The 17165-nt window shown below is 33.9% G+C and overlaps 1 protein-coding gene across 1 annotated transcript in view; it reads left to right on the forward strand.

Moving 5' to 3' along the window:
* Positions 1-1117: 1117 nt before the first annotated feature.
* Positions 1118-17165, forward strand: part of LOC100926221 (ceruloplasmin-like) — a 44505-nt gene continuing 28457 nt past the window's right edge. Inside the window, exons 1-6 of the mRNA XM_031961129.1 lie at positions 1118-1275; positions 2306-2556; positions 6840-7052; positions 8084-8257; positions 10003-10257; positions 14700-14868. Coding sequence (XP_031816989.1) covers positions 1118-1275; positions 2306-2556; positions 6840-7052; positions 8084-8257; positions 10003-10257; positions 14700-14868 — 1220 coding nt within the window. The remainder of the gene's footprint in view (positions 1276-2305; positions 2557-6839; positions 7053-8083; positions 8258-10002; positions 10258-14699; positions 14869-17165) is intronic.

A 17165-nucleotide genomic window follows, 5' to 3' on the forward strand; every position in this document is an offset into this window, starting at 1 on the left:
TTATAAGACATAACCACTGAAATCTCTTTAGGACTCTGAAATTCTGTGATTATTAAACTTACCCTGAGGAAAGCTTTTGGCCTCCAACCTGAATACTGGCAAGTCTGTAAGGTGTTCTTGTAAATCTTAAGGCAGTATATAACTTTTGACTATTATTATTATCAATTAGTGTTATTAAGCACTTATGTACTTAATCATATATAAATTATACATATGCAATTATGTAAAACATTTCCACATTAGTCATTTGGTACAAGAAGACTCGAATTAAAAAAAAGAAAAAAGAAAGTGAAAAATAGAATGTTCAATCTATATTTAATCAATATAGGTTCTTTCTCTAGAGGTAGATAGTATGCTTCATCATTAATTTTTTTGAGATTGTCTTGGATCATTGTATTACTAAGAATAGCTGAGAATAGTTAAATAATTGACAATTTTTCATTGAACATTGAAAAATATTGCTGTTATTGTGTACAACACCACTTCATTATGCATCAGTTCATATAAATCTTTCCAGGTTTTTCTGAAATCATACCACAGTTTGTTTAGCCATTGACTAATTGGCAGACATTCCTTTGATGTCCAATTTTTAGTTACCACAAAAAAAGTTAATCTTAATTTTTTTTTTGGTACAAATAACTCCTTTTCCCTTTTTGGAGGATGTCTTTGGGATAGAGATCTAACAGTGGCATTGTTGGATCAAAGTAAAGTCAAATCTAAACAATTTAGCCTGATATTTAAGGCCTTCTGCATTCTAACTCCAGTCTTCATTTTTAACAGATGAAAATACATTTAAGTATTTGCAATGTGCCAAGCACTGTGCCATGCCTTTGGGCATAGTTCCAAACAGCTCTCCAGAATGGTTGGTTCATGAACTGGCAATCTTGAGCGGATAATTGTGCAACATTCTAGTTTGATTATACAGCATTCCATTTGGCCAATAAGTATTAAATAAATTTTAATGAGACCTGCATCTGTATGAATGAAGATGGGAGGGGAATCTTACACAATTTGACTATATGTAAATAGATCCCAGGAAAGCAAAAAAGTTCTGACTTATAAAAGGAAGACGAGCAGGAGTACGTCAATTTTATTTCTTAAGGCTCCAGTGTAGGACATGATGGGACTTTTGCTGTATACCTTTTTTCTGATTTTTGCCAATTTTCCAAGCTGGGCAAAAGAAAGACATTATTATGTTGGCATTAGGGAAGGGACCTGGAACTATGCTCCCACTGGTAAAAACATAGTCAATGGAAAAAAAATTTCGGAGGACAAGTAAGTAGTGTTTAATTTTCCTTGAAAATGTTAGTGTCCATAGAATGGGCTGGTGGGTAATTATTATGGATAATATACTGATAATGGCTTTGATTGGATTAACTCTTTAAGAAAAAATTCATTGTCAGGGAATGGACATATATATATATATATATATATATATATATATGTATATATAGAATGTGTGCATGCACATATACATGTACCTATATATAACAAATTTAACATGCAAGAACATTTCTGCTTTCTTTTCTTTAGGAATCTTAGTATAATGAAAAGAGCATTGATGCTGGAATCAAAGAATCTGGTTTCAAATCATTCCTCTGACAACTTATTATTACCTCTGTGACTATGGACAAATCATTTTCCCTTACTGGACCTCAGTTTCTCCTTTAAACTAAAAGTTTTAAGCTTTAAAAACTTAAAAAATGTACTACGATTTCCTGGGATACCCTGTATATCATTTTGAGAAGAAGTTTATTATTTTCATCAGATAGCAAAAGGGTCCAGGATACAGAAAAAGTTAAGAAGCCCTGCTTTAGTATAATCTCAGTTGTATCTACTCAGGTGCTTAAGTTGTAAACTCTCTAAACAGATACTGTAATTCTGTGTTTTGATGAATATTGTCAGTGTGTAATTTTTAATCTCTTCCAGTCCTGAATTTGTGATTCATAGTAATTAATCAAATGACTAAAGAATACTGAAAGTGCTATACAATTTCATGATGTGGTTCAAAGCTTAGGGGAGGGTTTTACAACTAAAATGCTGTATGAATTGATTACATGATACCTCATAGTAAAATAAGCTAGCTGCAAACCCATCTCCTATTTTTTTCTTTTCATCTTATTCTTTTTAGGTTTGGCATTTTGCTAGTTAAACTTTCTTTTCTCCTTTAAGTTCCATTTAATCCATAAATCTCCTGATTTCCAATTCCAACCAACTTGAACATTTTCTTTGCAATTAATTGGTAATCAATTTATCTAAAATATTTGAGTAACAATGTCACAGAATTGTCTTTTTATTTCTCCAGAGAGCTTCGTTCCTTTATTTATCTACAAAGAGGTGCTCACAGGATAGGATCAACTTATAAGAAAGCCATGTATGTTCAGTATACGGATGGAAGTTATAAAAAACAAGTGAAAAAACCCGCCTGGCTGGGGTTTTTGGGTCCTATTCTGAAAGGAGAAGTTGGGGATGTATTTGTGATTCATATGAAAAATTTTGCCTCGAGACCCTTCAGTATGCATCCCCATGGAGCAACCTATACCAAGGAAAATGAAGGTACAATGCATTTCCTTCCAAGACTGAATATAATTAGAAAAAAACTACAACTGTTTCAATATATTAAAAGCTGTGAAAATAGTTCACTTTCCAACCACAATCTTATTTTAAAGGAAAGAATTGAAATAGAGCATTTGTTTGGCCATTGAATGAAATATTCTACAAGTTTATGATGTGATTTAGCAAAAAAAAAAAAAATGGACTAGACACTTATAGACAGCACTAAACATAATGCTGAGGAAAGGTGATTATAGATGATCCATAATGATGAATCAAGCTTTTCTTTGACGTTTACTCTCTAGATGGTCTCCTTTCAATTTCTTATCTTACATGAAAAGACAAATGTGAGATTATTGACAAGGACATCATTTTCTTCATTTCTAGGAAGGCACCATGGCCTAAAAGAAGAAAGAAGGGATATTCTGAGGTCTCAATCAGAAATATTTTAGTCCTATTATGGGTAGATTGAGCTTTTCTTCTTTAAAAAAATTTCCTAAGAGAGTTTATAGATGAATGCAGGAGAAAGCAACATTTTCTTGATTTATTGCTTCTCTAGACTTTTATGGTTAGACTTGGCAGACTAGACTAGAATGAAAAAAAGCAGAAATCAGAGCAAACAAATAAGTCTTTATGCATTGAGGGGAAAAAAGTTTAAAAGAAAAAAAGAAAGTAATAGGGAGCCATAGCAACTATTTGAGCAAGTAAGTGGCAGGAACAGATGTATAGTGCAGGCATGTAATTTGAACAACAATATAGAGAATGGGTTTGAGAGTGAATAGATTTGCTGCACTTGAGTTTTAAATAGAATTTTAACCAAAGTTCTCTGCCTTGAAATCCAGGACTTTTGAGTTTTGAAGTAAGATGTTATGATTGGCTTTCCTTACCTACCCTAAAAGACAAGGATAACAAGAGAGGTAGTATGATATATTGGGATAAGAGTCAGGAAACTAAACTCTGTACACCAAAGCTGTGTGGTCTTGGATGCTGACCTTCCCTGAAGCTCAGTTTTCTCATCTGTAAAATGGGGATACTAATATTTTCACTATCCACTATATATGTTTTTGTGAGAATTGAATGAGAATGCATAAAAAAATCTTGCAAATCTTAAATATTAACTTTATTTATATTACTTGTAATTATGCTGATAATATAAATATCAGCTTTTATTATGGGGATGTAATTCTAGAAAACACCAGTCATGGGAACTGAAGATAAGATTATCTTGAACAACCCCTGCAGATAAGATTAAGGGATTCTCCAAAAAGTTAAGTGGTCCATCTGTAACTAGCAAGTGGTAGAGGTAGAACCACAGGAGAGGCAGCTCCTTATAGTTTTTTGTTTTTTTTTAACCCTTCCCCACAACTCCCAGATGCAACTACTCTGGCTTATTTGTAGTTTTTCAAACACGATCCTTCATGTCTGACCAGCATGTCTTTGCACATGTTATCCTTAGTGCCTAGAACACTCTTCCCCCTTGTCTCTGCACTTTAATTTCCCTAGCTTCCTTCAAAAATTAGTTCAAATTCCATCTTTTGCAAGAGATCTTCCTCAATCCCCTTCCCTTGTTATGCCTTCCTTTTTCAGATTTTGTCCCATATGCTCTCTCTAGATCTTGTATATGCTTGTGTTTTTACAACTTCACATTTCTAATGTCTAGTGAGGTTATTGAAAGTAAGGACTTTTGTTTGTAGTTGTTGTTTTGCTTTCTTTGAATCATTATGAGTACTTCATAAATGATGAATGCTTAATAAATGCTTGCTGGCCAGTTGACTTTTATTGACAGATTGAATGTATGTCCAGAATACATTCTAGATATAAGAGGAAATCTGTAGAATGAGATGTAAATTGGGATGTTATGTATGAAAAAAATGTCCATTAACTGGAACATAGACTGAATGAATGTGTTATAATTTAGAAAGACAGGCTGGCGCCCAAGTGAGAAGCAGAGGAGTTTGTATCTATCCTGGAGGTAAGAGGTAAGAGCTAAGAGGGAGCTTCTTATATTTATATTTATATATTTCTATATACATAAATATATATTACGTACATATTTATACTTTTATTTATATATAAAATATAACAAACTAAAATCACCTTAAGTAGGTGATTGGCGCAGGGAGAGGCTTAAGGCAGCAGTACAGTACCAGGTGATGAGGTCCTGCACTAGGGCTTTGTTGCATGTTGTTCCATGGGTGGAGATGGAGCCCAGATGACAGAAGCTGTGGAGGTTGAAACAAGAATTAGTAATGGACTGGGTAGTAAGAGAGAAGGAGGTACCTAAGCAATGGAACCTAGAGTGCCTTAAACAGTAATAGGGAAGTTTTGAATGGGAAAGGTTTGGGAGGAATGGCAATGAGTTCTTTTTTGGACATGTTGAATATGAATCGTCTATGGTGCATCCAGTTTGAGGGGTCCAAGGGGAAGTTGGAGATGCAAGCTTGGAGCTCAGGAAAGAGGCTGAGAATCATTTGCACTTTTTTTTTTTTCTCTTTTTTTGATTGCTTAGTTCTCTCTCACTCTACATGACTCCATGGGGTTTTCTTGCCAAAGACACTACGATGGCTTGCCATTTTCTTCTCCAACATGTCTCCCTTTACAAAGGAAAAACTGAGGCAAATAGGATTCACACAGCTATCAAGTGTCTGAAGGCAGATTTGAACTCAAATCTTCCTGACTCCAGGATCGGTGCTCTACCCACTACCCAGCTGTCTCATTTGCATAGAGATGATAATTAAATATATAGAAGCTGATGAGGTCACCAAATAAATAGTATAGAGGGGGGTAAGGGCATCCAGGAGAGAGACTTTGGGGATGCCCACAGTTAATAGTTCTCTATATGGAGAAGGAACCAGCCAGGGAAACTGAGAAGGGGCAGTTAGGCTGATAGAAGGAAAACCAAGAGAAAGCAGGATGCAAAAAATTTAAAGAAGAAAGAGTATGCTGAAAAGAAACATAATCAATAGTATCAGATGCTGCAGAATGGACGAACAGAAACAGAACTGAGAAAAGGTCATTATAATTGGCAATTAAAATATTATCCGTAATTTTGAAGATCATTTCAGTTGCATGATGAGGCTGGAAACTATACTGCAGAGGGATATGTATGTGTGTGTGTGTGTGTGTGTGTGTGTGTGTGTTTGTATGATACAGAGACAGACAGAGACAGAGAGAGAGTGAATTGAGAGGAGAGACAGGGAAATACAGAGAAAGAGAGAGACAGAGAAAGAGAAGAGGAAGAGGAGAAGGAGAGACAAAGAAAAAAGAGACAGAGATGAGGCAGACCGACACAGAGACAGAGGGAAACAAAAAATGAGACAGAAACAGGGAGACACACAGAGAGAAAGAGAGAAACAGAGAAAGAGAAGAGGAAGAGGAAAAGGAGAGACAGAGCAAAAAGAGACAGAGATGAGGCAGAGACAGAGACAGAGAGAGACAAAAAAACAGAGACAGAAACAGGGAGACACACAGAGAGAAACAGAGAAAGAGAGAGACAGAAAGAGAAGAGGAAGAGGAGAAGGAGAGGCAGAGAAAAAAGAGACAAATGAGGCAGACAGAGACAGAGAGAGAAAAAAAAAACAGAAACAGGGAGACACACAGAGAGAGACAGAGACAGAGAGATGTATGGGGGCAAATGAGACCAGGGGCAATTTGCTGGAGAAGTAGAGAAGAATTTGGACCAAAGATCCACATAAAGGGGTTTTATCTAAGACCAAAGTGAAGGAGGAGAGAGTTCAGGGAAATATCTTGAACCACATTCTCTTCTCTTCTTGGAATGCCTACTTAGTTCAAGCACACCTCCTGCAGGAGGCCATTCCTTATCTCTAACATCCCACCTAATACCTACCCACAATAAAATACTGTATTTTGTATTTGTATTTACTTTGGTTATATTTTTGTGCTTGTATTTTGATTTTCCTCTAAGAGAATAAAGTTTTTTGAGAGTGAAGACTTAAATTTTTGCAGCACCTGACCACAGGCTCCATGTAGTAGGAACTTCATAAATGCTTGTTCATCAATTATGTGACATTTGCCACCTCTATGACATCACCTCTCTGAACTTCATTTTTCTCCTTTCTACAATAATAAAAAAGCTGAATTAAATGAACTCTAAGGCGGCTTCCAGCTCAGAGCACTTCAGAGCAATTTTGAAAGCAAAATACATCATAAAAGTTATTTTTCCTCAATAAATCTAAGTTAGTTTCTGTCAAGGTTCAGTGGAGAAAGTTTGATTCTCCTTCAAATGTGGACTTTCAATGAATGCTGCTCCTTGGGTGTTTTCCTAGGTGCGCTGTATCCTGACAACACCTCGGGATTACAGAAGAAAGATGATGGAGTGAAACCTGGCCAGAACTATACTTATCATTGGTCCATAACCCCAGAGCAAGGGCCTGAGGATGGGGACCACAATTGTGTGACCAGAATTTATCACTCACATTTTGATACTGTGAAGGATGTGGCTTCTGGGCTTGTGGGACCCCTGATAACTTGTAAGAAAGGTAAACCATTCTCTTTAAGTCTCAAGTGATAAAAATACAGTCCAGTGACATATAGATTGAGATAAGAAGGAAGCATGAGTTGAATACAGAACCAAAGATTTTTTTGAAGTGGAGAAAAGGAAAAACAGGCAACCTATTCTGAATAGTTGGGAATTTCTTTTTAAATTACGAAGTGAAGTAATTTACCTAGAATGAGGAACCATTGGTTCATATTTGGACCTCTGTGACTTTGTGCCTTTTGTCTTATTCTTTGATTTCTGTGGTCCAGTCAGAGGTCTTTAAAGTCAAATGATGGAGAATTTTCATCAGAGCAGATATGACAAATAAAGAAGCAAGAGTTTCTCGAGTATTCATAAGAGCAGAATTTATGGGACTGAACATAAAGTCCAAATGAGGCAGGATGTAAACTATACTAAAAGCATGAATTGGGACATCCATTGGGACTTCCAATGGGATAGCAATGATAAAGAGCAACAGCTTTAGTGGTTGTGAAAGAATGGAAATGTTTGTTTTATTTATAATATATATTTATAGATATATGTGTGGATACACATTTATATATATGTATATACATATATTGATGTGTATAAATATGTGTATTGTATTGCATACATACTCCTTTATGTCTAAAATACACATATATCCATATACACATATATGTATATGTATATATATATATATACAAACCATACATAAATATGTAAAACATATTTTTAATAGGAGAGGTGTCAAAGAGATTATGCTTGAAATGTAATAACAAAGCTTGAGATTTTAAAGGAACTAATAAGGGCTCCCAAGTAGCAGCTGATCAAGAGAGGAAATGGGCATGACTTTTATAAGTATAATATTTGAAAGAGTGATTTTCTTAAGTGGGATATACCCAAATAAAAACATGTAATTCTCAAGCTTCCTATTGCACTTTTCAATTTGCCACAACTGCAATTAAACATGATTTTTAATTTAAAAAATAGGGAACCACATTATATTAATGCTAAACAGAAAATGAAATAATTTATTATCTTTTATTACAGGGTCCCTGAAGGGGGATGTTGAAAAAGGTATCGATCACTCATTTGTTGTGATGTTTAGTGAAATAAATGAAAATGAGAGCTGGTACCTGGATGAAAATATCAATACCTACTGTTATGAACCTGACAAGGTTAATAAAACTGATCTAGAATTCATAGAGAGCAACAGAATGCATTGTAAGTGAAGGGCCATTGACATTGCCCATTTACTTCCTCAAATCTGAAAGCCAGAACCCAAGAGATTGTAACTTTCTCCTGCTCTCTCCAACACCAATGTGAAGAGCCCATATCAAATGGGCTTTGAGGCTTGAGTTATATTAGAAAGAAGCAAAGTTTTCATATACCATAGATTTAAAGCTAGATTGTAAAGACCAGATAGCCTAACTCCATAATTTTTCAGATGAGGAAACCAGGTCCCTGAGAACTTGAGTGAATTAGAAAGGATCCCACAGATAGTGCATGAGAGAGGGAAGGATTTTCATTTTTGGTTGATTTGGTAATGTCAATTACTAATTTCCCTTTGGCTACACATACAATTAAAAAACATCCATCAAAAAAAGACACAAGTGGTTGGTACATGAAAATGAGCACTCACTAATTAATGTCCAAAGCATCTAATACATATTTTGTAACAGATAAAATGAGAAACACAAAATCCTCTTTATATGGAGTGTTTTTCCCTAGTGACAGTAAAGCTATTTAAAAATCTAAGAAATCAAGCAAAATCTCGGCCAGGGAGTTCAAATTCCAGTGTCCTGTGTGATGTAAGACTAATTTTTCAGCCTTCCCTGGGCTACTGTTCTTCATCTGTAAAATGAGAATTTAGATTAGTTGATCTCTGCAGCAGGAAAGTGCTGGAGCCAGCTAGTACTGGTTCCTGAACAAATTATAAAATTTTCATTGTGAGCATTTATATTTTAGAAATCAACAGATGCTACAAAATGGGACTTGATTTATTGCTTTATTGACTGTCTGGACTTAGAAGGGCTCCTAGGTGGCATCATAATACTTGAAGTACTGGGGCCGGGAGTCCAGAAGACTTTCTGAGTTCAAATGTGGCCCCAGACACTTACTAGTCATATAATCCTGGACAAGTTACTTCATCTTGTTTGCCTCAGTTCCTCATTTGTACAATGAGCTGGTGAAAGAAAGCTAAAACACTCCAGTATCTTTGCTAAGAAAACCCCAAATAAGCTCAAAAAGAATCAGACTTGACTGAAGTGACTGAACATCAAAGATTTTAAAAAATGGTAGAGAAAATGTTAATAATAAGATTAAATTATGTTATAGGTATTTTTCCCCCCTCTGAAGAGTCAATTGTTAAAAATCCACTAGCACATCCCTGCTCTAAGATCACTTCCAAGTTCAAACTCTATAATCCTGTGACTTCAAGTTACAAAGGAATTTCAAAAAGAAAATGCAGTATACTCTACTGTGACTGAAGTATTTCATCAAAATTAAGCCTCTCCCAAATATTTTATTGGAGAGTTTTCCTTTGAATTTCTTAATTGCCTTTCCTAGAAATCTTCCAATCCCCCCCTTTTCCATCTCTTCCTTTCCTTCTTAGCTTTCTTCTCCCATTTCATCCCTTCATATTTTTTTTCCCACTCTCAATTTTTGTCTTCTTAACCCTTTTTATATCTTTCCCCTTCCCTTATCCTCTTCCATCTTCTTGGATTTTTTCCCCCTCAACTGTGGGCCTTACTTTTTCTTGGCACCCTAATTTGGGAAGAGCAGAAACTAGAGCCCTAGGTCTATCCTGGGTTACATTGGTGAAAGTTGTGTGTTTGGCTCTGGGTAGTCCTAATTTCATTCCCTTCACATACCACCCCCTGTCTGTCCCACCCATTCTCTCCCTCTCTCTCTTTCATGGCTCCTGGTTACCATAATAATATGTGTGATGTGTTTATTTCCCCCCCTAGCAATGAATGGATTCATGTTTGGAAACATGCCAGGAATCACCATGTGCATGGAGGACAGAGTGAAATGGTATTTTTTTGGAATGGGGGATGTGATTGATAAACACTCCATCTTTCTTCATGGCCAGTCTTTGATCTATTTGGGTCACCGAATAGATACTCTGAGCCTTTTCTCTGCTTCAATGGTTGATGTCCTCATGGTAGCAAAATCTGTTGGAGAATGGATGCTTAGCTGTCAAATTAACAAACATGTGGATGGTAAGAAGTTACTACCTTATAAAAAATTATAAATATAGCATATATCAATTAAAACCAATACTCAACGTTTCATACAAAAGCTTTAAAAAATGTACACAGAAATGTAAATTTATTTTACTGAAGATATGTATAGATACACATGTATATATCAATACAGAAGCATATATACATTTGTATGCATATAGACACACACAGAGCTAGATTCCAATTTTTGCTAATAATGAATTCTGTGAAATGGTATTCTAATTTTTACAATTCAAAGTTATAATTAGGTAAAATAAGACTGTTGATTCCAATTAATGGGAAAATGGCATAGGAATTTTAAAAATTGACCACTTCCTGAGATTTGTAATTTGTATTAATTGGGATCTAGCTGCATGACTTCAAAAAACACCCTATCTGTTTCTGTGTCCTTATCATTTTTTCTTCTAGGTATTTCTCTGGATATTGTTGCTTATGAGTCCTATCATCTCATTGTGCTCATCTTTTAAAGGAATTTCAGATAGAAAATGTCCAAGAACAAGCTGCCATTGGATCATTCTTTTTTATATTGTATGTTTTTAGGTTATTGCTTTAATTTTTTTCAGTCACGTCTAGCTTTTCATGATCCTATGGGCCAACTGCCCATGGGGTTTTCTTGGCAAAAATCCTGGGATGTTTTGCCATCTCTCCTTTTATTTTAGGAAGGAATTAAGTGATTTGTTCAGGATAACACAGCTAGTAAATGTCTTAGATTAGTTCCTGTAGGCTCATAGAAAGTATCTTTAAGATTAACATGCAAAAGACATGATACATATGTTTTTGTTTCCATATATTTCTTCATCTAGATGCACATGCTTTCAAAGTTTTTCATATTTATTTGCAGAGTAGTAGTATTTTGTATGGATACATCTATGTAGATAGTTGTAGTCAGTATGCATATTGTTGTTCCAGTTATATTTTCTTAACTCTATTTGTTGTTCAGTTATTAAGTCATTTTTGGTTCTTTGTGATCCCATGGATGCCAAGACCCTTTATTCTCCACTATCTCCCCAAATCTATTCAAGCTCATTTTCATGGCTTCCATGATGCCATCTATCAACCTTATCCTCAGCCATCCCCTTTTCCTTTTATCTTCAATCTTTTCCAACATCAGAGTTTTTTTCAATGAGTTCTGTATATTCATTAGGTGGATGAAGTATTTAAACTTCAATATTTCAATATGCAATTATTCAATAATAAATTTCAATATTAATTTTAAAAAATTTAGTATTTGACTTTTTAAAGATAGTCTGAATTAATTTTTTAAGCATTGATTGATTTCATCTCCTTGTTGTAAAAGGGACTCTTAAAAGTCTTCTCTAGTACCACTTCTGGAAATTGATGATTCTGTGCTCAGCCTTTCTTAGAGTCCAACTCTTCCAGCCATACGTTGTTACTGGAAAAACATAGCTTTGATTGTGGGAACCTTTGTCAGCAATATGATGTCTCTGCTTTTTAGTATGTTGTCCAGATTTGTCATAGCTTTCCTTCCTAGAAACAAGCATCTTTTAATTTCATGGCTGCGGTTGCCATCTACAGTGAATTTTCAATCCAAGAATATACAATCTGACATTGCTTCCATTTTTTCTCCTTCTACTTTTAAGAAATGATGGGACTGGTGTCATGATATTTGTATGTGTGTGTGTGTTTGTGAATATGTGTTTGTATGTATGTAAATTCAAGCCAGCTTTTACACTTTCCTTTTTTCACCCTTATCAGGAGGCTTCTTAATTTTTCTTCACTTTCTGGCATCAGTTATTTCAAGTGCACATCTGAGATTGTTGATATTTCTCCTAGAAACCTTAATTTAGCTTTTGATTTGTCCATGATGGCATTTTGCATGATGTACTCTACATGTAAGTTAACTTTGTTTGAACCAATCATTCTGAGTTCTAACAGCTGCTTCTTTATTTGAATACAGGTTTCTTAGGACACATGTAAGATGGTTTGGTACTCCTATCTCTTTGAGAACTTTTCACATTTTATTGTGATATGCACAGTTAAAGTTTTTAGGGTAGTCAATAAAACAGAAGTAGTCATCTTCCTGTAACTCCTTTGCTTTCTCCACAATCCAGAAAATGTTGACAATCTGGTCTCTGGTTTCTCTGCCTTTCTTAAAAACTAGCCTGCATTTCTGATAATTCTCAGTTCATATGTTAATGAAACCTAGCTTGCAGACTCTTTAAGCATAATTCTGTAGACATCATTCTTAATGTACAGATTTCTTTTTTTCCTCTGTTAATGTCACCCATATGGGATATTGGTAGCAGGATTATCAGGGAATATTGTAAAATAGTTTTGTAGCTCATTATATGATGGTATGTTGCCTTTCAAAAGATTATCCCAACGTGTATCTTCATTGTCAATATACATAATGGCTTCTTTTTCTGCAGTCAAAAAGATAGTAATTTTATTATTTTAACCATGATGATAATTTGATAGGTAAAAGGTGTTATCTGAAGAATTGTTTTATTTGAGAGCATTTAATTAAAGAGTTTGAACATTTTGCTGATGGTTATTGTTTAAGCCCCTTCTTTAGGGAATCATCTGTTCACATCTTTTCATCACTTACCTACTGAAAAATGATTCTTCTTTTCATAAATATGAATCCATCTTATAAAATACATATACACATATACATTTGTGTAAACATATGTATATATACACATATATGTGTGAATACATACACGCATATCATATTAAAATATATTTTTATCAGAAGCATTTATGGTAAAATTTTCTCCTTCATTTGTTTCTTTAATTTTTTTATTCTATATGTATTATTTTAATAAATGGTATATGTATGTGGGGGGGAGGAATCTCTTTGTTTTCATGTTCAAATGATTCTCTTCTATCTTTATAATTTTTGTTTTTAGATAGATAGGAATTTTTGCAATAGGCATAGCATCCCTTTTATTCAACATTTTAATGGAAGTTTTGTACTTAGGTTACTGTTTTTTTTTAATTTATTGTAATGTGGGTGAGATGTATGTCTTCTTCCATTTGTTGCTGTACACATTCTTAATAATTGGTATTGAGTGAGAAATCTTTTCTCTAAACTTTTTTGATCTTGTTATTATCAAAAAAAATAATTTATTTGATAACTCTGTTTCTAATTCTCTATAGTGAAATCGATCCCACTGGTCTATATTTATTTTTGTAAAAGCAGTTTATAAAGGGATTCCTTTATCAATTTGATGAGTTTGCCAGGAAGTCCACATCCAGGGTAGCCACTTTGTACTAAACTACTCAAACTGATCCTAGGAACTACTCTAATTAATAACTTCTATTTTTTGTGTCTTAACTGGTAGCAGACATATTTTTTGTGTCTTATCTGGTAGCAGATACAATGGAGAAATTTAATTTTAATGTTTAATTTTTAAATTTAATTCCATTATTGTACTTGATCCATTTTGCTAGGTATTAAAAAACTCCACCCTCAGGACAGTTTCTTTTTTTTTTCCTCCTGCATGTTTGCCCCAATTTCTTTTAACTCATTTTATTTTTTCATTACCTTTATTGTCTAACCATTAATGACCATGCATAGGAATTTCTATCTCCTGACAGAGACACTTCAAATGGTTTGTAAAAGTTGGGAGTTCCTAACATAGGGCATACATTTTTATTTTTCACTTAGAAACTCTTATGTTTGCTCATTTCTTTGTTTTTTTTTTTAATTCTTAATTTTAGGATTTCAATGGTTTTTCTTGCTTTTTGATATTTCTATTTTTGATTTTGATAGGGAGATTGAGAAAAATAAGTTATGTTATGATCTCTCACTTCAATATATTTCCAAGACTTTAAGAAATTCTTTTATATACAGTAAAATCACAGAACTTCAGAACATTCTATATTAAGACTGATTTAAGAAAATGCAAAATGTTTTACAGAAGAGACAATAAAGGACCCCGGAGATGACTTAATCTTTTGTAGATGAGGAAACCAAAGCTCAACAATGTTAAGGGACCTGCTCAAAGTCATAACGATAGGTGTAAAATCAATCCTAAAACTTTGACCTTTTATCCCCCACTCCAACTCTCTTCTAATTATAATATCATGCATCTCTTTTTAATTATTTAACTAAAAATTGCAACTTGGGTCAAGTTGATTAACTAAAGAAATCAATCTAATTTTCAAGTCTTTGCTACCACAAAAAGTTTCTGTGACTATTTTCCTATATATGAAAGTTTTGTTTCTGTCATTGATCTTGGAGGATATAGATGCTCAGTAGTAAAATCACTGAGGCAAAAGAGTTGGGAGGAAAAAAAGTTTAGCATCAGTTGTTTTAGATATATTTCCATGTGTAGCCCCCCAAAACACTGGTCCCCCAAATTTCTCAAAAGCAAAGAGGAACAGACATGAGAATTTTTTTTAAAATGTTGCTTTAATGAAATGAATCATCAGAACTTTATCTTTTCCAGCTGGGATGCAGGCCTATTTCAAGATAAATGATTGCAAAAAGCCCTCAAATGATCATGTTAATGGAAAAAAAGTTAGACACTACTACATTGCTGCTGAGGAAGTGCTTTGGAATTATGCCCCATCTGGTATTAACTATTTTACAGGGAAAAGTTTAACAGCTCCTGGGAGGTAAGGACTCATTGTTCAAAAACTTAGGGTAAAATCTCAAACATGAATGAAGTGATGACATTTAATAATCCTAAAATATGTCCATTTTCTAAACATAAATTGGCAGAGAAAAAATAAATTGTGGTTTGTGGGGGTCAAAACTGGGGCTTTTAGAAGATTATAAACTCAATATGAGCCTAACATAACAGTCCAAAAGAAATTAATCCTATCCTAGATAGCCCAAAGAATGGTCATATCCATGATTTTTTTTCTGTTGTATTCTGTCCTTCTAATGTCTATAGTATTTTGCTGAGTTGGGGTGCCATATTTGAAAAAGATCATGAATGAACCACAATATGGATGCACATGGATGATCAGAATGGTCAGGGCGTCAGAGAACATGCCATATAAGGTTGAATTTAAGGAAATGGGAATATTTAATGGAAGAGGAGGCAACAAAACTTTATTAACCTTTTACTATATGCCAGACAGTGTGGTAAATACTGAGCACACCAGTACAAGTGAAAAAAATAGTCCCTGTTTATATTTATCCAGAAGTTTATATTTTAAGGGAGGGACAAGACATAAAAAAAGATTTTAAAAAGCAGTGGGAAAGAGAAAAGGTATCCACACAGAAACAAGGTAGAGAAGTCCAGAAAACACAGTGGGATAGAAATTAATATGGCTGTCCTGGATCCAAGTCCAAAGTGGACACCCATAATAAAAAAATTCACTAATAGGGCCAAATTGGTAGAGATATGTTTCAAGGTAACAAGACCCCAAGGGCTAAGAGAAGTTCTGGAGTAAAAAGGCAGTAAATTTATTTATATTTATGTATCTGAAGGGTAGTCATATCGAACAAGAATCACTTTTGTCATTTTTGGACTGAAAATTCAGAATTTTTAAAACTTTTTTATGTATTTATTTATAACATATACAAAAAGAAAAAAAAATAAGAAAATGGAAAAAGAAAACAAGACAGAAAAAACCACTTACCATGTGCATAGTAGAACATAAGAAAAGATTCAAAATATGTAACAATAAGTTTTCATTTCAGGAAAACGCATGTAATAATAGAAGACATTGTATTCATAACTGTCCATCTTTTATTTGTTTGCTTGTAGATTTTCATTTGTTCTGACATGCACTTTATTCTTTCTTTCCCTTTCCTCCCCTCCAGCTTCCCCAAGCAAGCACAGAGATATTTATGTATACGTACATATATATGTACATATGCACACATATTCATATATAGACTTACTTTTGTACATATACAAATACGCACCCATACACATACATCTGAAAAAGTATTAATATGGCTGATCTGTAATGTAGATTTCTCTCTTGATTGAATTTAACTTTGACTTTGAGACCAATGATTACTATCCCTACTGTTTAAAAAATAAATTCCATTCCTGATCATTATTATTATGTTTATGTATTGCTCTTATTTCCCATCCCTGCTAATTCTTTTACTTTATTTCTATCCCTCAAGAATCCTTCCCTTATTCTCTTCCCTGCATCCTTTTTCTCTCTCTTTATCCCATTCCCATTAATCTATACATTTTATTTTACTCCTGTTGATTTACACACCCTTCTATACCCCATTTTATTCTATTTCTTCCATCTCTTTTTTCTTTATGAATTTTGGAGGGCATTATAACCTTCTGGATACATAAATATTGTTCCCTCTTTATTCCACTCCTACTCACATGTGAATAGGATTTCAGAAACACCATCTCTCCTTTTCCATCTAATTCTTGTGTCAATCCTTGCTCTCACACCTCATTCCTATAATTGCCATTTTTCTTTTTCTTATACAGTTTTATTTTTTTAGAATCACATCATACTTAGCTTTATCCCATATTTTCTTTTGAACTACCCCCAAATTAATGGCATTCTTAGAGATATGGTCTATGTTTCCAAGTATAAAATATAAACAGCTTGAATTTATGTAGTCATTTGAAATTAGTCTTTGATATTGGCTCTTATATGTCAAACTTTCTTTTGAGTTCAGGTCTGTGCCAAAAAAATCTTGAAAATCTGGCAATTCATTGAATACCCATTTGGGGGGTTCAATATTATGTTTAATTTTGATGATATCATCACAATATTTTCAGCCTCAATCCAATAGTCCAATACCTATTGTTATTTATTATAAGGATTGATAGATCTTGTGTGTTTGTGATTCCAGCAAATTTGAATTGTTTTGTTTTGGTTTGTTTTTTAGTAGAAGAAGATAAGACATTAAAAAAAAAGATTTTAAAAAGCTTGTAAATTTTTGTCTTTGTTCTGGGGATTTAGAAATTTAGCACTGA

Source organism: Sarcophilus harrisii, chromosome 3, assembly GCF_902635505.1.
Source record: "Sarcophilus harrisii chromosome 3, mSarHar1.11, whole genome shotgun sequence".
Classification (NCBI taxonomy): domain Eukaryota; kingdom Metazoa; phylum Chordata; class Mammalia; order Dasyuromorphia; family Dasyuridae; genus Sarcophilus; species Sarcophilus harrisii.